Source organism: Pithys albifrons, chromosome 12 (genome assembly GCF_047495875.1).
Source record: "Pithys albifrons albifrons isolate INPA30051 chromosome 12, PitAlb_v1, whole genome shotgun sequence".
Taxonomy (NCBI): Eukaryota; Metazoa; Chordata; class Aves; order Passeriformes; family Thamnophilidae; genus Pithys; species Pithys albifrons.
Window position 1 is genome coordinate 15056550 of NC_092469.1, and position 23125 is coordinate 15079674.

Consider the following 23125-nt stretch of genomic DNA (forward strand, 5'->3'; position numbering starts at 1 on the left):
GTGTTGCTTTCATATGCCAAGGAGTTGTTTTGCAGGAAAGCCTCCCAGCTGATCTTCAAGGCAGGTGGCCAAAAAGCAGGGATGAGGGTTTCATGAACAACGGACATACCTTTCAGACTTCCTCAAAAGGATCCACATTCCAGGAAACCCCACAAATTTGACTAGCATCACAATTGCCTGAGTTGCCAGAAATTCCGCATGTCCACAAGGCTTGCTGCTGTCCCAGGAGCATCAGGATACACCTCAACCCTGCTGCTCACCTCATATCTGTGGACTCCTAGGACAGAAACTTCCCCAATGTCCAGTTCCTCAAAGCAGAAGCGGAGCTGGGGCCCGAGGCCTTCCCCTATGAGGAGCAGCGGCAACCTGATCTCACGACCTGGGGAGAGATTTTAATTTCAGTACAGTAATTCCCTATATTATCCCACATTTTGTTGTTCAGGAGCAGAATCTCTTTCTCAACACACATCATTTGCCCAGCTCTGGTTCCTCTAACTCCCAGACTACCTCAAGGCTTGCATGTAACTAGATGTTGCCCTGCTTGGGTTGTTTGGGAATCAGTGATCCACGGCCAGGTATCCTGAGCCCTGGCCTTGCACATGAGACTCCCTGGAAGCCACAGGGTCAGTGGGCATGTGCCAGCACTGCCCTGCTGACCATGAATCCTTCCCACCAATTACATGGGAGCCCGGTGGGCTGGAAGAGAGTTTGCACCTTGCCTTCACTGTGGGTGAGAGAGGCAGAAGAAAGGAGCCATACCTGAGATGTCACAGTAGGCAGTTTGTTTATAGATCTGGGCTTTTTGGGGTTTAAAAATCACATTGATTTCTGCTGAAGAATTTGGCCAGACCTCTCCCTCCTAAAACAGAAGAAGACAACAAAACTTTCATCTTCAAACATCACATTTCTCGTTTCCAGCCACAGCCCTGCAAGACTGTATTTAGACCATCAGTGATGAGCAAAGAGTGGGCAAACCTTATCAATAACACTGATACAACAGATTGGAAGATTTAGACAGGTTCCTGCTGCCTGCTAGGAGCCTGCAGGGCAGAAATGCTTTGTGCAACAAGCTCTCCCAGCATCACCAGAAACCTAGTGTCTTCTCTCTTGGCACACCAAGCCAGCTGAGATGAGGATCTGCCAAGTGACCTCACTTAGGGAGGAGGAGGAGAAAGGACAGTTCTCAGCTATCACTTACCACTGGCTCAATAGTGAAAATGCCACTAGAGAACAGCATAGGATCTTCTTGTACCTTTGCCCTCTCGCTCTGGAAGTTGTGGGAGAGAAGACAAAGGCGTTCTTGGCAAGTGGTGTCCACTCTGCACCACTTCATAGAAACACCTGCCTGGCTCTCTTCCTTCCGACACAGCTGGCGGCACAGCCTGCAGCCACAGGGAGAGACAAACCCAGCGGATCATTTAATGGGCCACATATTTGCAGAGATAGAGCAGGAGCAGGAAAGCACCTGGGGAGGACCAGCAGCAGCTCCTCAGCAAGGGGCTGACCCTGAGCCACGAGGCACAGAATTCCAGATGGAATTGTTTTCTGTGGGTGCAGCAGGTAATTTTACTCGATACTTACAAACTCAGGAGAGATTCTGAAAGACAACAACCTTCAAGAGAGTCTCCTGGCTCAAACCCACTGCCATAGCTGAGGAAGAATCAGTCACTTCAACTGGCTTTTCCCACCACAGAGCTGATCAGGGGAGGTAGATAAAGATCAAGGAACACCCACTGTGGGGCTTCCCTGGGAAGGGAGGAAAAATCTGGGTTTCAGCTGCAGGTTACCAGCATCACTCTCTTCTTTCCTTTCGTACCTACAGGGATAAGCAAACTCCAACTGTCCTGTTCCCTACACTGCCTTCCACCAGAGCACCCCAGAGCACTTTCAAAGCAAATAAATTAAGATATTACACCCTTTCAGTGACAGTCAAGGTTTTATATGCATGAAAGCAGAGGCCCTGAGAGAGGAAGGGACTTTGCTTAGTATCACACAATAAAGAAGTCAGGACCAGCATCTCTGAATACAAACCTTTAAATCTTGCTTTGAACTACCATCTCTTTTTCCTCATTTTGGCCTTGTCTGCAGACCTCTTAATGTCTCCCTTACTTGGAAGCTGCAGCAGAAATCAGTGTAGTGTTTAAAGATCACAAGAGATGAGTCTGAAAGATCAGAAGGGAGCACTGCTATGAAGCAATTGTCTCCCAGCTGGCAGGTCCCTGTCCCTCCTTCACGGTCCAGTCCCCTGGCCAAGAAGAGCCAGCAGGTGACAACTGGGGGACAAGTGAAAGCTCCATATGGAGCAGATTGAGGCAGTGCAGTATAAGCAGGACACAGATCATTCCCCAGCCAAGTTCAAACACAATTAGAAAGGAAATACAGTCGTGGACATCACCAGCTGCACACAGACAGAGCCTCGGGCAAACACTGTCACCAGCACCAAAAATACTCGCTTTGGCTGGTTCCCTGTGGAGTGCAATGGGAACTGTTTCTCCATGGCTGACCTACAGTGCTGGACACAAGGAGGGCTTCCAGCCACTGAGATGGGCAACTCAACTCTACCTCCATCAACAGACAATGATTCCACCTTGACGTCCCAGAAAGTCCTCCAGGAGGGAAACACAGCAAACTCCTGGATAGACCTCATCATCCAGGGCTTTTTGGGTTCCACCCCACTGCAGGGTCCTGCACTATCTCCTCTCATGAAAAAGTCCTCTCTGCTCTGAGATCTCAAAAGCTGCTCTGATAGCAGGACAGCAACCTTGGAGCCACAACCATCCCCAAGATTGCAAGTCAGGAAGGACTGGTCAAAGTCTAAGACACAAACTGGCATGAAAGGAAATGTAACTGGGAAAAGATCAGGTTGAAGTTAACTGTGAGGAAACCTGGCTGCTTCTGAGGGGAAAGAGGACCACTCAGGGGCCAGGCTAAGTCAGGCAGGTAGGAAGAAATGGGGAAATGGTCCAGGGAAGTATCCAAAGAAGGTAATGCGATTTTCTTTTAACACACTGAGCTTGCATGGAAGTCAGACACTGTGTAATTAAATAGAGAACAGTGGAAAACTAGTTTTGGCCTGCAAGGCATTTCTGACCTAATTACATTGAACTTTATTTGCTCAGAAACCCTTAAAAAGTGCTGCAGTTTGAGGCAGTTTCTTGATCAGCTCTGGGACAATCTACCTCCTGTATACCCACATCCATCCAAGTCTGAAAAGTCACACAAGGATGCCCTAAATCACCCAAGTTTTTAACCGTCATTTCCAGTTCAGACCCCTGGTCTATGTCTCTGCTGCCTGAAAGAGGAATTTCACAGCTTCCCCAAAGGCACCCTTTGAAGAATCAGCCCCATCTTTCACCACCATGAAGACACAGGTTGCTGAAGCCCAAATGCTGCACAAATCCAAGCCCTGTGCTGCTCTGCCTTCCCTGCAGAACCCTCCACCTCCAAATTCCCTGTCCTCTAAGGAAATACTTCATTGTGCTGGAAACTGGGACAGTGCAGAGCAATTCACCATCCTACAGCAGGATGGCTTCAACTATCAGGGCCAACAAAGCCCCCTGCCCTGCACAGCACTGGAAAGGAACCTGCCATCTTATCAAAGCTGGAGCAGAAGGAACTGCAGAGAGTGTCAGAACAGCTGTGCTACCTGAGCTATATGAAGTCCTTCTGCTCAGTGCAGTCCCAGGTAGCAGGTGTTGACACTCTCAGCCTCATGGACACCCTGTAACCCAGGGATTTCTGGACCACAGTGCTTTGTGGCTCCACAAACATTAATTTACTCTCTGAGGAAATCCAGTCATTACAATCAACCCTTCCCCTCCAAAACATCATCCTCAGCTGGAGTATAGATGAAACTGGAATGGGAAGTGCTGAGCTCCATTTCCCTGAAGCCCAGGGACACATGCCCTGATGCCAGGGATGGTTTAATTGTCCTAAACCATTCAAAGGCACCAACACCCTGCTGAGGTCATGTTAGTTTTACCCTTGGGCAGTGGATCTCACTGAAATGCATCTTTCAAACCTACCTCTCCTTCTCCCGATCCTCCCTTTCCTGAGTAGCAAAAGCCTTCCACTGGAAGCGGGCTATGACACTGCTCCTGTTGTGGATCATCACGGTGCTGTGGTTTGACAATGAGAGGTAAGTCTTGTCAACTGTCACAGAATTCCTGTCCAGCCTGATGTGGACATTCACCGCTGAGCCATGAAGGCTTGTGTGGGTATCTTCACCTGGTACAAAGCAAAGGGGAATCTTTGCTGAGCTCACTTGCTGAGAGAAACATAAGGAACAAAGGAAACCAGGTAACAGAAGAAAACTGCACAGCTTTTAGCTGTATGAGCAGTTGCACGGATCAGTACATTGATCACATCCCAACTGCTGTGTGTGTACAGCAAGGCAGCCAGTGCAGTGCCCAGCACTCACCGGTGTCGTAGTGCACTACCAGGGATGCAGAATGATCACGGGCCTGCAGAGGGTGAAATTCCACTGTCACTTGCATGGTGTTGCCAATGTTGAGAGTTCCCATGGCCGGAATGACAGAGAAAGGGCTACAACACAGGGAGAGATCAGGACTCTTGCGGGAAATTTGGTGATAGTACTCCTTTTGCAGTCTACTTCACTTCAGCTCACTTGTGTAAGGAAGGAGTAAACCAACCACAGCCAGCAGAAGACAGACAGAACACAAAACCAGTTACTTCTGAGGTAGATCCAGCCCTCAGAAGATCCTGATCTGGTTCCTTTTGTTACTCTTTACCAACTCCATTATCACCCAAGAGTGTTTTGCACAAAGAAGGATGAGCTGCATTACCTCTGGGTGCTGATTTGGTAATGGGCTTCCCGGTTACCAAGGTTGCGAACCAGCAGAGTCTTCTGGGTGCTGTACTTGACTGGACAGACTGAGAAGTCCAGCTGGTCAGGGAAGTCCAGGACAGCTCGGGGACCAATGGCCTGAATTGGTACAATGAACTCCTCTCTTTCAGTGACACAGAGGAGCTGGTGGCAATAATCCTACATAGAAAGAAACAGTCTCAGTTCAGAACATTTATCCCCATCTTCACCACGGGCAAAGAGTTCTAGATCCAGTGCAATGCCACTGAAACCAGCTGAGCTCTGCAAAACCAAGGCCAGATGCTCTGTCCTGAATCCAGCCCTGCAGGTTCATTTTCCACTGAACACACTGATGTCTTGGGACCTCCAGACTCACCGTGTTCTCCACAGGGGTGAAGAGGATGCGTGAAGTAGAGCACAAGCCTGGTGGTACCTTATGGTACACACCACTGGGGCCATCCAACTTGAAATAAGGTGACCTCTCTATGATGACCTTCACCAGCCGAGGAACCTGCAGGAATGACACAGAACAATGATCTTTCCACTTGTGGAAACAGGTAGACAAGACACCTGGCTATGGTCTGGTGACATCCTTCCTTAACCAAATTACAAAGCACTTTTAGCTCTGGAGGTACAGTCACATAATTCTCAAGGGTGCCTGGGCAAAAGCAGCTCAGCCAGAAGCAGTAGTGCAATTCCTGCTTGGAAGGAAGTGCTGAGCAGGTCAGGCACCAGCAGTTACAGAGGCAGAACACCTGAACCAAATCATCTGCATATTCAGCAAGCCCAAAGACCTGTTTGCTTCTGCCTGCACACAGTCATGCAGCCCCATTCTGGAGGGCAAATGTGCTACCTCAAGGCAAAACAGCACGTGCTATCCTGGGGCGGGGGGGGGGAAATTTCCCTTCTAACTGATTTGGTTGAAGTGGGGCAGTCCAGCTATGGGGATAGAGTCATGTGGGGAGACCAGACACTCTGGCCTTACTGGGAGTAAAAGCAAACATGAAGAGAGAAGTACAGGACACTACCAGGAAGGGCTGGTGCAGAAGATGAGAGTAATCAGCTTGCCAAAGTGATGGAAAGCCAGACAACAGCCCAGGTTGTGCCTATCAATTGCTATCCAGTGACTGAGGTCTTACTCAGTTCAGAATTAATTCCTTTGGGATGAATCAACAGCTCATACAATGCCTCCCCTTTACAGGACAGTCAGAAGATGCTGCTGTACGAGCTCATTATTTTTTACTGAGTCTGGCAGAAATGTTAGTACAAACGTCCTTCTAAACTTGAGGAAGCACAACTAGAGCAAATTCACTGTTTATATGTTGGCAAAGACAAAAAAGAAAACGTCCTTTGGGTTAGATACCACCAACACACAGCCAAAACCAGGGCAGAATCCCAGCATGGGTAGATTTCCATCATCTTGTAAAACAGAGGTGCTGAGACATTTCATTCTGGATGTGCTGCAGCAGGTCATGTGCTCTGCTGTACCACACAGAAATTACACCTCTCTCCTCTTCCAGCTCTCTATTACACCTCCACATCCCAGCACTTACCTTGTCCATGTTCCTCAGAATCACTGGCACCTCATAGACCTTGTGTGGGACGTAGTTCTGAAATACCACCTCTGATGGGAAAGGCTGAAACAAAGTCTGGTCTGGGTCAACTGCCGAGAACTGCAGAGGCAAGAGAGAGCAGAGAGAGGTTCAGCTGCTGGGAGGAAGATTCGTGAATGAGAATCCTACACTGATCCCCAGTGAAGTGCAGGCTCTCAATGAGTAATGTCTGCCCAGCTCACACTGGGGTAACAGCAGCTCACCCACCTCTGCTCTGAGCTGATGAAAAGCTGCTGGGCCACACAGATCAGGCTGAAGCTGAGCAGGTCTTTTGACACCCTCTTCAAATAGCCCATCAAACAGCAAGGAAAAGGGCAGGAAAATGCTACCTTGTGATGGGAGGTCTCATTCCTGTCTTGATGCTTGACAATCTGGGGCAGTCTCATCTCTTGAATGCTGTCCAGCCTCTGCTTGGTGCTGAGAGACATCTCCTTCTGGAAGGCAGAGGGAGTCAGCTGGAAGGCAAAAAAACCAGCAAGAGTCTCAGAAATGCCCTTTTCAGAAAGGCTTTTCTTGTTCAAGTGCCACTGGTGAATAATTTGTGATCACAGCCAAACTCAGGTTTATATATTTATACAGAAAGGAGAAAATTAAAAGAAAACTACAATAATAACACCAACTTACACAAGTTAGAAATAACAAAAAAAAAACCTCCCCACTTGCTATCCAATGCAAATCCCACCATTCTAGCTACAACTCACTCCAGAGAACTCAATCCCCAGAGGGACGGACCTAAGCAGAGAGAAAGACTAACAACAAACATTTTAATTCCCTAAGATAAAATGGAGGTAAGCCAGTGCTGGGCATGGGCATCCTATCCCTCCTGGGACGGCACACTGTGTCCTACTGCGACCACAGCTATGAAGGAACTGAGAAACTTCTCCTACTCTACTGTATTTATATCTCAGTTTGCGTCATCTGGTATGAAATATTTCTTTGGTTGCTTAAGTCAGGTGATGTTTGTCCCCTCTAATCTACCTCAGATTCCCTGGGCCTGCTAAAACTGAGGCCTGGCTAAAACTAAAACCAAAATCACCCCAGAAGGACATGGAAGAGGAGTTTGTAGCCTCAGCACAGATCCTCCCTGGCCACAATGGGTACTCACAGTTACAGGCTTCTCTGACTTTCTGACCAGCTTTGAAATACAAGGCTTCCCCACTCTGCCCTGGGATCCAGAAGCCATTCTGGAGGTGCCACTGGCCATGTCTCCGCTCACCTGGAAGGAGCAGCAATGGAACTTTGGAAATGTTCTAGTAAATGGACTGGAGTTGGACCAAGGGTTGGACTTGATGATCTCAGAGGTCTTTTCCAACCCAAGTGATTCTATGATTCTATTCTATCAAATCCAGAATCCCATTCATGGCAGACCCAAAGGATACACTGGTGTCTCAAGGCTGTGGCCTCCTTCTCCAGAAGTGGAGAACACAAGGCCTCCCCACCCTGATTCATCATTAAACCATCATCATTAGTGGCAGAGTTAAGATTCATAGATATAAAGCCCCAGGACAGGCAGGCCCTGAGTCAAAACAGCCCTTAGCTGTGGGTGCAAATAAGCCACAGAGACACACCAGAGCCTGATGGTGTTTCTCACCTTCCCCCCTTCCCATTACTTTTGGGCCCCCATTATCTGGAGTTATTAACCAAATCTCTATTAATAAGTTTTTTGATGGAAACGGAAGGAAAATAAATACCACGTGGCTGTGTCACTTTGCAAGAGCAGCTGTCCTGATGCGACTGTGCCTGGAAGAACAAGCTCAGCTCCCTCAGCCAGCGAGTGTGCCTGGAAGAACAAGCCCAGCTCCCTCAGCCAGCGCTTCTCAAACTGGTGAGGAGGCTGAGGATCGGTAATTTCTGTTACCTCAGGACCGGTAATTTCTGTTACCTGAGGACCGGTAACTGCCACTTCTCTGTGAGGCCTCACTAGCCATAGCACCCCATCCATCTGCTTGAACCACCACAGGCCAATTGGAGGTTGTGGATAACCTGCAAGGTCTTTATCCAGCCGAAGAACTGCTGGTGTGACTGTGTGTTGTAGTTTGGGATTATTATGTAAATTCTCTCCCCCGCCACTAACTGCCCATGCCAGCAATTAACAAAAAGAAGTAGTTAACTGCTGATCACTACTCAGTCCGCAACCAGCCGGCTGTGACATTGACACTGTGAGAAATAAAAAGAGAGGGTTCGTTGTAGGAGGTGTGGAAGGAAGGGGTTTTGGTTGATTTGAACAGTTGAATTAAAAGGTTCTGTATTAATTGCTTTTTGGAAAAGCGGAACTGGCCCTTTAAGGGGTGGAGGATTTCTCCACATGCAGGTCAGACAGGCGGATTTGGCGGGCAGGCTGTGAGGGGCAGTCCCAGCAGGTGTGCGGCCGGTGGTAGGGCCTCATAGGGCGACTGGATGGGCCAATCAGCGTTGATGGTGCATCAAGAAATTGCCCAAAGAAGGCAGTGAAGAAGTGAAGTGATGGAGTAACTTCGAATCAGCGTGCACAGTACCATACATGGACTGCGGAGGGATGGACTCCTGGAGGGGAGGGAAGGGGGCGTGACGCGAAGAGTTTTTTTTGGAAAAAAGAGCAAAACTGCACAGAATCTCATGAAATTTGCACCATGCCTGGCCACATAGCTCAGCATTCACAGATTTCTTTACGAGAGATACAAAAACATAAACCCTGCTTTATTGGTAAAGGAGGTGGGCCAGTGTCAGTCCTCCAGCTTATCACTCAACTGGTCCAAAACTTGATGTCTTGAATTCTTTACAGGCTGACTCCACCTCTTCTATTTCTCTATTCTCAGGGGCACTCTGAACATCTAAAATTGTACTGAAGAAGAAACTGTGTCAGTCCAACCATACAGGTACAGATACAGGCAAAGCATATTCTACACCACTTCTCGGTGTGGGAGATAGTGCCTGTGGATGGATGTAAATCCTGCTCCAGGCTTGCTCCTCAGTCTGTTTGTCCCTGAGCAAGCAGGTGACTTCCAAAGGGTTTACATCCCTCTGGGCCTCCCTGGCTCCAGGTGGTCTTCTTCTCAAATGGGTGGCATCTTGTTTGCAACCAAATGGAAGAATTTCTGTTGTCTTTTGGCTAGGATTTCCTTAGAAATCCTGACAGAAACAGCAGAACTGACAGTCTCACTTCCAGACCTCCAATGAGGTCTGGCAACCGTATTTGGAATAGGGATCTCCCAGTCTGCTCCGGAGTTCCCACCTCTGCCTTTAATGGGCAGCATCAGAAGTAACCTGCCCTTCTGTGAAGAATCAAGTTTGGCTGTTTGATATCCTCCAGACTCCTCAAATCCTGGGACAGTAACCTATTTCTAGATTTCTAACCTACATTTCTATACCTGTATGATCTATGGAAAATAACAATTTCCCTGCTTAACTTCTGTATTTCAGAAGAGGAGAGAAATGTTTCATAGAATCATGCACCAATGAGGAAAAGAAATGAGGGCTATGCTGAATAAGGGCATTTGGAACTCACGAGGTTCACCAGTTCAGCTGCCTTTCTTGCTATTTACACAGTAAATGAAGAGGAGTTTGCTGCTGCTTTGCTCCTTCACTGACTCCAAAATACTCTGTTCACTGTGTAGGTCTGAACACTTCACTATAAATGCCTCTCTCAGTCACAAAAGAAGACACCCCAAATTCTACAATTTAATTGAGACCACAACTCTTCCAATCTGATGATGGCAGTGTTTATCTGAAACCTCAAAGTTTGGAAGGTGGGCAGCCACAAGTAAAGGCAGCTTTGAAAGAGAACACTGCTGCTGCTCCTCCAACTTCTGAACAGGGAATAATGCTCCTACCTCTCTGACGAGCCCCTCACGAGCACCCTCGAGCACAGCCCCTCAGCTGAAAAGGCCCTGGGGGAGGCTGGACACCAGGCTGTGAGCAAAACCCCTTTTCTGTGCTCAGCATTACAGCTCTCTGCCAGGCCCCTGCAAACCCTTATGCCTCCCTTTCCTAACTGGAAAAACAGGGACCATGCAACTGATTGATGCAAGGCTATCACTCCTGAAAAAGAGTGAGCATTCCTCATCACTGGGGCAGCAACCCAATCTCTCAAGCACCTTTGAGTGAGAGCCACAGGATCTGATTTTTGGGTGCATCAAGAGTCCTCAGCTCCTGCTGAGACCCACAGACCTCAGCTGTGCCCTCACCTTTGATAAGGAAAGTCAGATGACACTCTGCTGATCAGTCCATCAGGTCTCTGGAGTCTCTCAAAGTGCATCCATGGAATGCGGGAGGCCTGTTCTCTCTTGATGTGCTTCCCAGTCACAGTAACGTAGAGATGGATGTGAACTGTGGAGCCTCCTGCTACCTGTAGGATAGACAATTGAACTGAGAATCCAGGTGACATCTGCTGCTGTGCCCAGCCTGCTGCCTGCCCCAAAAGCTGTGTCACCTTGATGGGCAGGAGCACATCCACCTCTCCAAATGGAACGTTGTTGCTGTCAAAAAGCACTTCAAACCTCTTGGTGTTGCAGTAGGGCAGGCACTGCACCTGGTCCAGGCTCACACTGAAACCTTGAAAGATGGAAACAAAGCAGATGAGATTAAACAAACAACATGAAATGTGTCACAAGCATGTTAAGGTCACACAGGTGTCCTGGCTGGCAGCTCTGGCAAATACCATTCTTGCATCTCTCGAGAAGCTACTGCTCTTTTTCTCTTGTGACCCACCACTCAAGGAGAAAGAGGTTTCACAGCCAGCCTCGAAGGTACACCTTGGATGGTAAACTCAAAACCCATTAACTGAGCACCTCCAGCCATTCTTTCATCACCTCAGGGAAGGCTGCACAGAGCTCTTCAAAGGAGACTTTCCAATTGAGATTCTCCCATGCTGTGCTGTTCTCTGGTTGAAAACTGAGAGGAGACACACCTGAGCATCCCTTAGACACGGTGAGCCGCTGTTTGAGGAAAGCACAGCCTTGCCTCAAGGCCTCTCATGGAAGCCCACGAGAAGTCTCTCCAGCACTGGTTACCTGTTCCACGCAGGACACTTTGATCGATCCAACAGGATACTGGGAATAGCCCGGTGTTGGTGATGTTCACGGTGTGTCTCTCAACATTACCCTGAATGACACTGCCCATGTTCAGGATGTATGCAGGCAGCTCAACTCTGGAAGGAGGAGTAAAGACAGTCCTTAAACCACAGCCTGGATATACGTCCAAATGGATCAAAGATGCAAAATAAAGTGGATAATTCTGTACTCATTGCTGTAAAAACTCAACTCAAGCCCATGAAACCCAAGGCCTGTGACTTCAGGAAGTCAGAGGGAGTGCAGGTTCTAGGATTTGTCAGCTACCAGTGGGACCTGAAAATAAAATTAGTTTAAAATGGACACTGGTCACAGCTCCTCTGATATGAAAGGCCAGTATAGATAAGTCCACTGGGCCTTCACTGGTCTCAATGAAACTGCTTAGCCTGGTGTAGAACTCAACCCTGAAATTGCTTCAGGGCCTTGGAATAAAATTTGCCTGCACAGGAAATCTTCACTGCTCTGCAACCAGAATCATCCCTAAAGCAGTGCTGATAAATATAATCAACACTGCTAAGATTCATGAGAAGGTCTTGTTTTGCAGAGCATCTTCTTCCTGAATTGGAGCCTCCTGTGCCTGTGCTGCCTCATGAAGGAGCAAGGGGAATCTGCCTAGGTAAGTCCTGCCACCTCACCAACATCCAAATCACCTGGCAGGGCTTCCAAGGGTAACAAACTCCTGCATTTCCTTCAAAGCCCCATCAAATTCATCTCCTGAGCACAACCTTCATGATCTCTCCCACAGGTAGCCAGGAAGTTGGTGCATCTCCAGGACAGACCATGACCAAAGGTGGGCAGCCCCTGGTCCAATGCCGAGTTCACAGATGGTCATGGCCTCTGGCAGGGAGGTCCCAAGTGCCAGCAGGGCACCAGAAAGCTGCTGTGTGGTGCAAGGGGCTCAAGTGACATGGGGAGGGTGGCATGTGCCAAATGGGGCAGCAGCTGTTCTTACCACGATGCCAGACTCAGTGACAGAGACAGCCATGTGTGGGGCCATGGGTGACTGCATGGATGGCCCCATGGATGGCGCTAAGGACAGATTCCTGAACAGCTCCATGGACTCAGCTTCCCACATGGCAGATGCTTCATCAAGCTGTGTATCTTCTTCAAGCTTGTCTTTTGCCTCTTTCAGCATCTCCTTATAGTTTTCATATGCTGAAGGAGAAAAATTTCCACAAATAGAAGCTGGGGCTTACTGCCAATCTCATTTAAGCTGAGAAGTCCCACTTTCCCAACACTGGCCTCTCCCAGAAACAAACCCCTCAAGTCACCTGGTGTAAGTGGATGCTGCTGCTTCTCGATGCCAGAGCCATCTGTGGGTGGCTCCATGGATGCAGGCTCTGGCAGAACAGCTGCTGCAACACTCTGCCTGTCTTCTACCAGGTTTTCTTTTGCCTCTGTCTGTATCTTTTCGTATTTCTCATCTCCTGAAGGAAAAAATTATCCACAAATGGAAGTGTGGGCACACTGCCAATCCCACTTAAGCTGAGCAGTCCCACTTCCCCAACACTGGCCTCTCCCAGAAACAAACCCCTCAAGCCATCTATGGAAAGTGGATGCTCCTGCTCCTCTCTGAATGCCCATATTGATTCTCAGCTGTCTTCCTCCTCAGAGAGGAGCATCTCATCCCCTGAAATGCCATGCAAATCCAACCCTGCCAAATGGCCTACAAGTCTCTCTTACAGCTTTCCCAAGCTTTGCTGTCTAGCATCATCTTTCCAAACTTCTGACAGATGTGCTGGCAAGATCTGCAGGATGGTTAGTGGGACAAAGCCCACATGGGCTCCTCTGCTCAAGGCTCAGGGAGACACCGGAGGGGCAAGTGTTGGCCTGGCAGCCCTGCAATCTCCAGGCATGCTGGAGATGGGGGTGTGCTGCCCTATGGGGGAGAAAACCAGGGAACCTTCTTGGGGAGCAGACAGGCAGTGCTAACCTTTGATTTTCCAGGGCAGGTCCAGAGAGATCCTAAGAAAGATCCCCTCTCCTTTTAGGAAGATTTCTGCCGGTTCCAGGTGACCCAGTTGCACCTGGAAAGTCCTGCAAAAGAATCCTGGTACTCCTGGCAGGTAATAAACTTTCAGGACTTGCTCCTTGCCAGGTTCAATGTAATCCTGGAAGGGATGGGAGGAGAGGGAAGGAATGCATCAAAGCAGGTTTGATGGGGGATGGCTCAGGTAATAGACAGGCTGAGAGGGCAGGTTCTCATCTGGAAGAAAACATCAGATGGTATCACCTTTAACTTCCTTGGACACAAAAGCTCAACCCTCCAACTCAAGGGTACAGTGTGTCCTTCCAAGGGCTTGTAAGGCTGCACTCCCCAGCAGAGCCTGCCCTGTGCACAGGGTCAGAGCACAGCTCAGCTGCTAAGAGTGCATGAACGTATCCAGACTCACAGTCACCTGCAAACATACATCTCTGGAAACACAGGACGAGAGACTAGGATGAGATCTAGGGAAGAGGGTGATGGCAGGAAGGGCATCTCCTCTCTGGGCTTCCACAAGGGCTGTCCAAGCCCCAGGCTGGGCTCACCAGTCAAGCTGAGGGCAAACTGGGCTCTGGGTAACAGGACATAGCTTGTCCCTACATGCTGGGCTGGACAGCTCTCCACTCCCATTCCCACTGCAGGGAGAAGCAGCTGAGAGGGGCAGATCCTGCCACTCAGCCCCCTGAGCTCTCACTCCAGCACACAACACAGCTGCAGCCCAAGGGAGCCCTGCCAAGCTGCCAGCACTCAGAATGCTGCCACAGCAGCTGTGACTGCACGGCCCACGCAGAGCTGTGTCTGCAGATGCTGCAGGAAGGGGGCACCAGCGTGTCACGTCTTGGAGGGGACAGCCATGAAATAAAGAGAAAGCAATCTAGCTTCCACTTCCTATTCCAGAGAGGGCCAAAGACAGGAACACTGCTTAGGCTCAAAGATACACAGGCAGGACTGAGAAGCTGGGACGGTGGGATGCTGCAAACTCCTCTCCTTGCTCTTCCAGCCTCACTCCTCCAGGGGCTCCCCACTGCCCCACAAAGCTGCAGCAGAGCAGCAAAGCTGGAAGGAGTGAAGGAGTAGCACAGGGGCTGTGAGACTTTCTGGCAAAGGAGCTTCAAGCCCAAGCAAGGAATGCCTAAGTGCTGCTTAGTGCTGGCAGGGGGGAGGCAGGGACAAGGAGTAAGTGCTGTGCCAGCACAGCCAGAGAGTTCAGCAGTCCAGGTCCAAGGAGCAACCAACGTGTTTGTGACTCCAGCCAGTGGCACATGCTGGCCAAGGCCACGGGGGAGTCTGTTAGGAGAGCACTTGCTTGACCTTCTCTGATCCCAGAAGCAATTGCTTTCAGCCCTGTCTGAAGGGTTTTATTCCCCTTATTTCCCTTAACCCTCTCCTGGGCCACCCAACACAGGGCTGGGGCCAATCCCTTGAGCTACTCACCGTGCACAGGCACACCAGGCAGAGGGCAGTCTGCAGTGGTACTGCTGGGGTTTAGCACCGTGTAGGTGAATCCCATCTTCCCAGGGTTCTGCAGGGTGATCTCTGCCTCAATGACTTTGTTAAACAGCTGGAGAGAGGACAGAGGAATGGGAAATTATGGATATGGGCCTGCTGGGAATCTCCTTCCTCTTTCATGGGGTTGAAAGCAAACAGCCACAAGGCAAGAGCAGGGATGGGGAGGAAATACAGGCCCTTGACCAGGAACCCCCAGGCACAGGCCACCTCTTAGCCCTGCACAGGAACAGGGAGTTCTGGCAGCACACAGAGGTGTGGTAATCACCTTGTAAGGGCCAGTGTTAAATGTACGACTTGTGTTTCTGCTCCTGAGCTCCTGCTCTGCTGCAGGAAGTGTGAGTCAGTGTCAGTGCTGGAACACCACAACCTTCATTGTGGGCACCTGCTTATGTATTTATTATAAAGAAATATCCAGTGGTGTCCTGGTGAGGGGACAAGGGAGGTCAACCCTTTGCTACATGGGCCATTTGCACACAAGGCAATGCTTAGGTTTCTCTACAGAAGACAAAGCCTCTCAGCAGCCTCTCAGCAGTTCCTGCTGCTTCTCTGCGGTGTATTTAATACTGGTTTTCTATGAGATGTGGTAATACATACTCTGCAGAAGTGAGGCCTGCTAGGTGACTGAAGAGGGGCCAGGACATCTGCCATGTGGGATGGTGGCACATGGTCTTGGTCACACATCCCACCTCAAGCTGCTGCCACTGGAACCTCCTCAGCCCCTGCTGAGCCTCAGAGGGTGTCCCAAGGCTGCTGCAGGTCATGAGCTTCCCAGGGGCTTGGTTTAACCCTTTCCCAGAAATGTATTTTCCTTGAAATTCTTTAGCTGGCAACTCAGAGAAGCCTGCCTGCAGCTGCCTGCCCTGTCAGCCCAGGGGTACGGCTTGAAGGAACTGAGCTCAGAATGAGCTGTTGCAATGAAATCAAGGTGGGAGAGCAGCCAAACAAGGGTGAAGTGAAGAGGGGGGGGAGGGGGGTTTGGAGGAGTGGAGGTGGAAAGGGAAAAAAACATCCCGAGAGACAAATAGCCAACACTTCAGCCAGACTGAACTTTTCAGTCAGCCCATTGTCCTGCAGTGAAAATCCCGGTGTCCTCAAAGCAAGAATGTTTATCTGTGACCACAGGCTCTGTCTTATCAAGCAGGAAATGATACAGCAGCGCTGAAATCATCTCCTCGTGGCCTCTCCAGGTGTGGTCCAGCTCCTGGTTGGGATCTGCAGAAGCCTGGTGGCTTCATGGACTGAGCTTGTCCCAGAGATCGCTCTCCCGCCCTGTGGGAGAATAGCAGCCTCTGGAGGTGTCCAGTGTTTGGGAGCCCTCGTTCACCCTTACCAGTTCCTAGTTACCAGCAGCCTGCTGAGGGATCTCCTCATGCTATGGGAACACTAAAATAGGACTGGGTTTTGCTCATGAACTCGAGGATGGAAGCAGCGATTTCTAGCCAAGGAAACCATGCCTGCTGCACGATGGCATCCTCTGCTGCAGCAAGAGGCAGAGCCCCTTCCAGCTCAGGAAACTGCAGGAAACAGTCCGGGGGTAGGGCGTGGGCTGAGTGTGGTGGGAGCTCCTTGGCGCGAGTGGGACCCTTTCATTGAGCAGGAAAGGACACGTGTCACTTCCTCAAGGCCCCTGTCACCTTAGGGCTGGCAGGGCAGTGGAAGGGCCATTACTGCTGGCCAGGCAGAGGTGGGGTTTTCCCTTATCAGCCATCTGGTGAGTGCCCAGGGGAGGCTGCACATCCTTTTCTGATGGGGTCTTTCCTCTCAGGGGATGCCTGTTGGAGGTGGCCACAGAGTTCACAGGGCTCACCTGCACCACTGCCCTGCACCTCTCCCAGAGACAGCCTTTGCTCGAGCACTTGCTGGTGCTACTCCATTCCTTCTGGCACAGCTCAAGGGGACCTACTGCCTGCAGTTGAGTTGGTCCCTAAATTTCACCCCAGTGGCCTGGAAGGCGTGAACCTGCAGTTCTCTGGAAGTGTGTGGGGTTGGACAGGGAGGATGCCTGTGGGGAGGGCTCTGGGCTGTGGTCCAGGTCAGTGAAACGAGACTTGCTCGTCAGCTCTTTGTACAGACAGTTTGTTTTGTTTTGGCGCACAGGTGTGAACAGGACTGCCTTCGCTCACAGCCCTGGTTTGAGATCAGCTCTGTCCTAGGAGGGAATTGTTTTCCAAATAGCATTTTGAATCCCAGACATGTCTCTTCTTTCTTCAGTTCTCCTGTGCTACCTCCTCGGGTTGATATTAGGAATCATAGCCCAGGGTAGGAATCTATCTTACTCTTGTGCCCAGCACCCTATTTTCTAATTATTCCCAGCCAACACAAACATGCTAAGGGTTGGCATCTGTAGGCTGTTGCTCTTAGGAGACAAGACCCTAAAAACACACCCACAGCCACAACAGTGCATCAGGAGCCTAAGGAGCTCTTGCACTGGATGGTGGGGCAGGTGTGATGCTGTCATGCTCCCAGAAAGAAAGCCTGGGTAAGGCAAAAGTGTGCTGCCCTGGGGCCAGGCTGACTCTGGTCGTCTAAATACACTGGTGAGGGAGCAGGTTACTAGTTAGGGTTATAGCTGAAATCCCCAGGAGTGTGGAGGCTCTATGCAGAGGCAGAGAAGGAGGATACACTCTGTTCTTACAATGGTGCAGAAAGGCTGGGGTTGGAGAGAGGGAAAGGATTCAGTGACTCCTTGGTCTCTCAGTTGAACCAGTAAGGCTTGAAAAGGGTTAAGTGCCTGAGCAGGAATGTGTGTGCCTGGCTTTGTTTTCCTGCCCAGCCCTTGTGTGTTTGTTGTGCTGGTTCATGTTAAGGTTCCCTGGATGTTGGAAGCCATGTGGGCTCCTGGGGCTCTTTGCTGTTGCCTGAGTGTGTCCCTGGGCACTGGTGGGAGCTCAGCACTTGCGCCCATGGCCAAGCCTTGGCAGAGAGACCCACCAGAATGAGTGGGGTGACAGCTCTGGTCTGGAAGGCTGTGATGTCCCTTTCTAAAGGAAACTTGCTGGGATGGAAGGGCTCACCTGAAACCTGGGGGTGCCAATGGCCCCAGCACAGTCACATCTATCAGATCATAAATGCATGTGGCATTTGCTTTTGGGGCTGGCTCACAGGGGCCACCATCGGTCATGAAGACACTGCTGGGGATCAGCCCCAGGGCACCCTGGAGACAGATTTTCTGGTCTCTCCTTCACCCACCATCATGGCTTAATGATAAGGTCACGTCAAACTGTTTCCACAGCCTCTGTTGGAAGACACACAGCCTTCTCCTGCCTGGAGGAGATGGGAAGAGGTGAGCCTTTCCGAGAAGGCAATAAACAGAACTCCTTCTGATAAGCTCCTTTCTTAGGTACTGTCAGCATGCATGTGCAGACACATTGGATGCAGAAGTGGGAAGAGGGCATGTGGAGAGGCTGTGATTGTGCAGGCCCCTGCATGCTGCGGGATGGGGCTGCAGGGCTGGCTCTGCGACAGACGGGAAATCATGGCACCCCAAGCAAAGGGCTGGGGCTGGGATCTGGCTGTTCCTGCCAGCAGAAGGACCCCACCAGGACAAGGAGTTGCTGGCACAGGCACTTGCTGCCCTTGCTGTCGTGGGATGGAGGGATGAGGGGAGAGTAACTGAGGCTGTTGCAAAGAGGCACATGCCTTACCCTTTCCCACAGCCAGGACAGCAGGCACTTGCCTGGCCTCAGGCTCTGGCAGAAGTGAAATAGCAGAGACATGCCACTTTGCTGCTCCCCATCTTCTGTCTGCATCCACAAGGTCCCTGGTAGGACCCTTTTCCAGGATGCAAAGGGAGAGCCCCCTGTACCACCCTGGGACAAAGCACAGGACAGCCACCCCTGTTCCAAGAGAGCTCTGGCAGCACCTGTGGTCTCCAGGTGATGCATGGTGGTTTCTGTCCTGCCCTTCTGAGCAGCCCTGCTGCTGTTCTCTATTCTCTTCCCAGCAGGGCAGTAGTGAGAGACCACCCTTCAACAGATCATGGAATCACAGAACAGTTTGGGATGGGACAATCAAAGGCCATCTAGTTCAACCCTCCTGCCATGGGCAGGGACACCTTCCACTATCCCAGGTTGCTCGGAGTCCCATCCAGCCTGGCCTTGAACACTTCCAGGGATGGGGCATCCACAGTTTCTCTGAACAGCCCCTGCCAAGGCCTTACCACCCTCACAGAGAAGAATTTCCTCTCAATATTTAATCTAAACCTGCCTTCTGTCAGTATGAAGCCATTCCCCCTTACCCTGTCACTCTATGCCCTTGTCAAAAGTCCCTCTTCAGCTCTCTTGTAGTCCTATTAGTACTGGAAGGGGCTTTAAGGTCTCCCTGTAGCCTTCTCTTCTCCAGGCTGAACTATTCCAGCTCTCCCAACCCGTGTCCATAGCAGAGCTGCTCCAGCCCTCAGAATATTTGTGGTCTCTGGACTTGCTCCAGCAGCTCCATGTCCGTCTTAGGCTGGGGGCCACAGAGCTGAATGCAGGATCATGTGTCTCTCCTTCACCATGCCAGCTTCATGGAACTGTGGCCTTCAGGGTCTGCAGCTACACACAAGGATTGCAACATCAGGACATTTCCCAAGCTCTGTAGGGGCTCAGCAGGAGCCAAGGGCTTGGTGTGTTCAGTGAAGCCCCTTCTGGCAGAGTCCCAGCAGCTTCTTCCCCTCAGCTGAATATCTGCCAAGGTTTCACCTGTGCCATCCAGGCACATCTCCCCACAAGAGCCTTCCCCATTCCCTTCCCTGGGGAAGAGCTTGCTCCCAGTGGCTGCACTGCTCTGCAGGATTAAGTGACTCTTCTCTATTTAGAAAGAGCTGAAGCATGTTGCCGACTGAACAGCTCCGTGTTTGTTTCTTTGCACACTGTATTTTCAAACAACTTCAAACTTGTTTATTGCAGCAGCCGGTGCAGCCCTTGGCAGCCTGCGTGGGACAGGACCAGAATGAGTTCTCAGTCCTGGCTGATCCAGCTGCCAAGGAGAGACAACAGTTCTCACTGCAGCTATGCACTTTTCCCTGCAATGTCCCACTGGGATCAGCCAACAGTTTGCAGCTCAGGTGTGACGCTGCCAGGAGAAGAGCTGTGTCCCACAGCCTGGCTGCTTTGGGAATGCTGACTGGAAGCTGTGGGCTGCTTCACTGTGGAAAAATACAGAATATTAGCATAGGACAATTTTTGCACTCTGTGCTGGAGCCTGAATTTGTTCTTACTCATAGCAAAGGAGGAAGGCATTGTGTTCAGAGAAGTGAAAGCCAGTGTGATATGATCTGCTATTTTTGAAAACATTTTCTACATAAAGCCGTTTTCTTAAACAATCCCTGGACTTGTCAGTAATTCCAAATACGGAGTTGTTCCGTCCCCTGCAGAGACATGGACTGCAGACAGCCCCGCACAACTGCTCCTCATTTCCTGCACACACTGGCCTCATCTGCAGTAAGTAGGTGCACCACCAGTCCTAGCTCACAGACCTTGCTGCCTCTGTATTCCTTGAGAAAGGAGCCCAGCCCTCGTGAGTATGGGAGCTCTGCTGCTGGGCTGGTGATTTAGTTCCCCTCACTCATGCTCCTGGGCTGAGAAAAAGGGGGATTGTGGCAGAGTGGTGGCTGAGCTGCCAACCCCACTGAGGAAACGAGGGTAGTGCAAGGAGGAACTGCCATGAGTTGACTGGGAGCCTTATCAGGGGAAAGAGAATCTCATGGTATGTCCAGTCAGGTGTCAGTCGTTCTCTCTTGCAGCATCAAGACTGGCTGGGTCTTCCCAAAAGCTGAGCATTCCTGCTGCCTCTTTCCAGCACCCTCTGGGATGGAGATCATGGGCAATATTGTGGGCAGCAAAGGATGCTGTCAATACCTGTTACCGGGTCCTGTTCCAGTGTCACCAACTCCTGAAGCCTTAGGAGTTCCCGAACAGAATTTCCACTTTTCATGAAGTGAAAATCATCAGCATTCTCATCTGATCCTGTCTGGCATCTTTCTTCCAAGTCAGATACAGGCTTCTATCTCTCACAGACTTTTACTTTTTCTGTGGTCATCACCTGATTTCAAGGAATGCAAACCTACTGTAACAAACAGCCCTTCTTGCACAAGGAACCAAAATAGCCAGGGAGCATAAATTTCCAGAATGGAAACTCCCTCCCTGAAGGAGGCAGGACATGTTCTGGGGCCCTTTCCTGTTTGTTTAGGACACAGCCCATGTTCTTTTTATATATCATCTTACATATAAAGCTTTGCAGGGTCAAAGTACTTTTTACTTTCAAAAGCAATTCCCCAACATTAGTCATATGTTTCTCCCACCTGTGAGAACCTTGACTCTGTGCACAGCTCGAGCACCTGATTGTGAATAGCCTGGCAAAGTTGTGGTGGGTGGGAAATGCTGGAGCTGCTTCCCTGTCTGTCCTCGATAAGATGGGATCTGACCCTTTGACCTGTGATATCTGTGATTTAAAGCAATAAGCCAAATTCCTGGGTAATGGTTTCCACTGAACAACCAAAGGTTAGGGGTATGACATCAGATCAGGCTTTGGAATGTGCCTTTTGCTGTCACTAACATCCACTCCTGACTTTGTTCTCCCCTTCTCCACAGCATAACCAGTGTTTTGAGTAGCAGGACATCCATCCTGGTACAAAACATTCCTTATGGCAGAGCAGGAACTGGACCCAGAGACCCCAGACTCCAGCATCGACCAAACTGGAATGAGCCAAGTCCTTTTGTGGGTGCTGAGGGTCCTGTCTGGGGCTGTCTTGGAGCACCCAGAGGTGCAGGACCACCCCAGTGGTGGACAGTGCCCCGTGCCTCGTCCCTCTGACCACACTCGATGGCAGGTGCACAGGCATATGTTTGTTCATGAGTTTCTGTTGTCTGTGTTTGCAGTCAGCCTAAGGTCCTTCCTCAGTCATACTGTGGTTACATGAGTGGGAAAAAACAACCCTCTTCCTGGTATATACTGCTTTTCTTTGGTGCTATGACACCCCTTCAGAGAGCCTTTGGTGGGAAAGGGAACCTCAAGAAGCCTCCTGAGGAAGAATGGGAATGGGTTGCAATGGGCTGCTCCAGCCCACAGTTTCACTGGAAGGATATGGGCATTCATGGTGGGCAGGCTTTCTTCCTCGTCAGGGCTCTCTTCCTCTTCAGCCTTGGCCTCTGTTTTCATTCATTATTTTAGCACAGCCCATGCTCTCTGGTTCCCAGTTATTCGGTTTTCTGCTCTGTTTCCCTGAAAGCTGATTGTCCCTGACTTGTAGGGTTGCAGACTCCACCATTTGAGTGCTGTGATTCATCTTTGTGGACTGGGATTGCTGGTGTAGGAGGACACCTGCCTGCCCTCATCCACATCACAATTCAACCTACAGACCCAGACCCTGAATAACTACTTCCCATTCCTGGAAACTAAAGCAAAACTAAATCAAACTGAGACAACAGCAAGTGTTCAGACAATTCGATGTCACTAAAGAAGCTAAAATTGGCTGTAGGTAAGATGGGCTCAGAGCAATTCTAAGATCCTTTACTGTCAGATAGACACAATGCCTATGGTTTATCACTAGTTACAGCAGGAATATCTCCTGGGATGCAGCAGGTACTCTGACCTTTGGTTCTTCAATGCTGCAAGACCTCAAAGAAGTGCAGTAAGGGCCTGGTGCTGGTGTGCTGGAGGAGCAGATGTGCAATGGGATGGGAGGGTGGTATAGGAACGATGGTGCCAGTTGGGTTGGGAACGATGGTACCAGTTTGCTGCCAGCTGCACCCCAGGTTTGTCACTGCTCATTGGAGCTGCCTGCTCCCATTGGAGCCAAATACTGTGTCTCTGTGTCCTGTTTTTGGTGGGAGACAAGGGGTTTGCTGGTGCCTCAGGCCCACACTGCTGCCAGCACTTGAAGGCTCGCTGTGTCCCATGGAGCCATGCTGAGGCTGCAGCTGCCCTCCACACTCCTGCTCGTGCTGCTGCCACCTCCAAATCCAGCTGCTGAGCCCACTGGAAGCAAAGAGAGTTTCCAAGGGTGTCCTGGCAGACTCCTCTACCAGGTAAAACACCTCCAGCCCTGTCTGCACTGGAAAAGCAGCTGCATTATCTGCTAGAGGGTGGTTTGTGCCTTAAAACAACAGTGCCTGTGGCAACTCATGCCTTTGGCAAACAAAGGACTCGCCCTCCCACTTACCTGCAT

General features: G+C 50.3%; 1 protein-coding gene across 1 annotated transcript in view; it reads right to left on the bottom strand.

The window, feature by feature from the left end:
• Nucleotides 1–23125, bottom strand: part of LOC139677683 (hydrocephalus-inducing protein homolog) — a 38219-nt gene extending 15094 nt beyond the window's left edge. The window contains exons 1-17 of the mRNA XM_071567881.1: nucleotides 23120–23125; nucleotides 14902–15028; nucleotides 12755–12910; nucleotides 12557–12638; nucleotides 11427–11563; nucleotides 10847–10968; nucleotides 10602–10762; nucleotides 8744–8831; nucleotides 6768–6893; nucleotides 6379–6498; nucleotides 5202–5336; nucleotides 4806–5005; nucleotides 4421–4545; nucleotides 4026–4227; nucleotides 1199–1382; nucleotides 760–859; nucleotides 261–379 (exon numbers count right to left, since the gene is read on the bottom strand). Coding sequence (XP_071423982.1) covers nucleotides 261–379; nucleotides 760–859; nucleotides 1199–1382; nucleotides 4026–4227; nucleotides 4421–4545; nucleotides 4806–5005; nucleotides 5202–5336; nucleotides 6379–6498; nucleotides 6768–6893; nucleotides 8744–8831; nucleotides 10602–10762; nucleotides 10847–10968; nucleotides 11427–11563; nucleotides 12557–12638; nucleotides 12755–12910; nucleotides 14902–15028; nucleotides 23120–23125 — 2190 coding nt within the window. The remainder of the gene's footprint in view (nucleotides 1–260; nucleotides 380–759; nucleotides 860–1198; nucleotides 1383–4025; nucleotides 4228–4420; nucleotides 4546–4805; nucleotides 5006–5201; nucleotides 5337–6378; nucleotides 6499–6767; nucleotides 6894–8743; nucleotides 8832–10601; nucleotides 10763–10846; nucleotides 10969–11426; nucleotides 11564–12556; nucleotides 12639–12754; nucleotides 12911–14901; nucleotides 15029–23119) is intronic.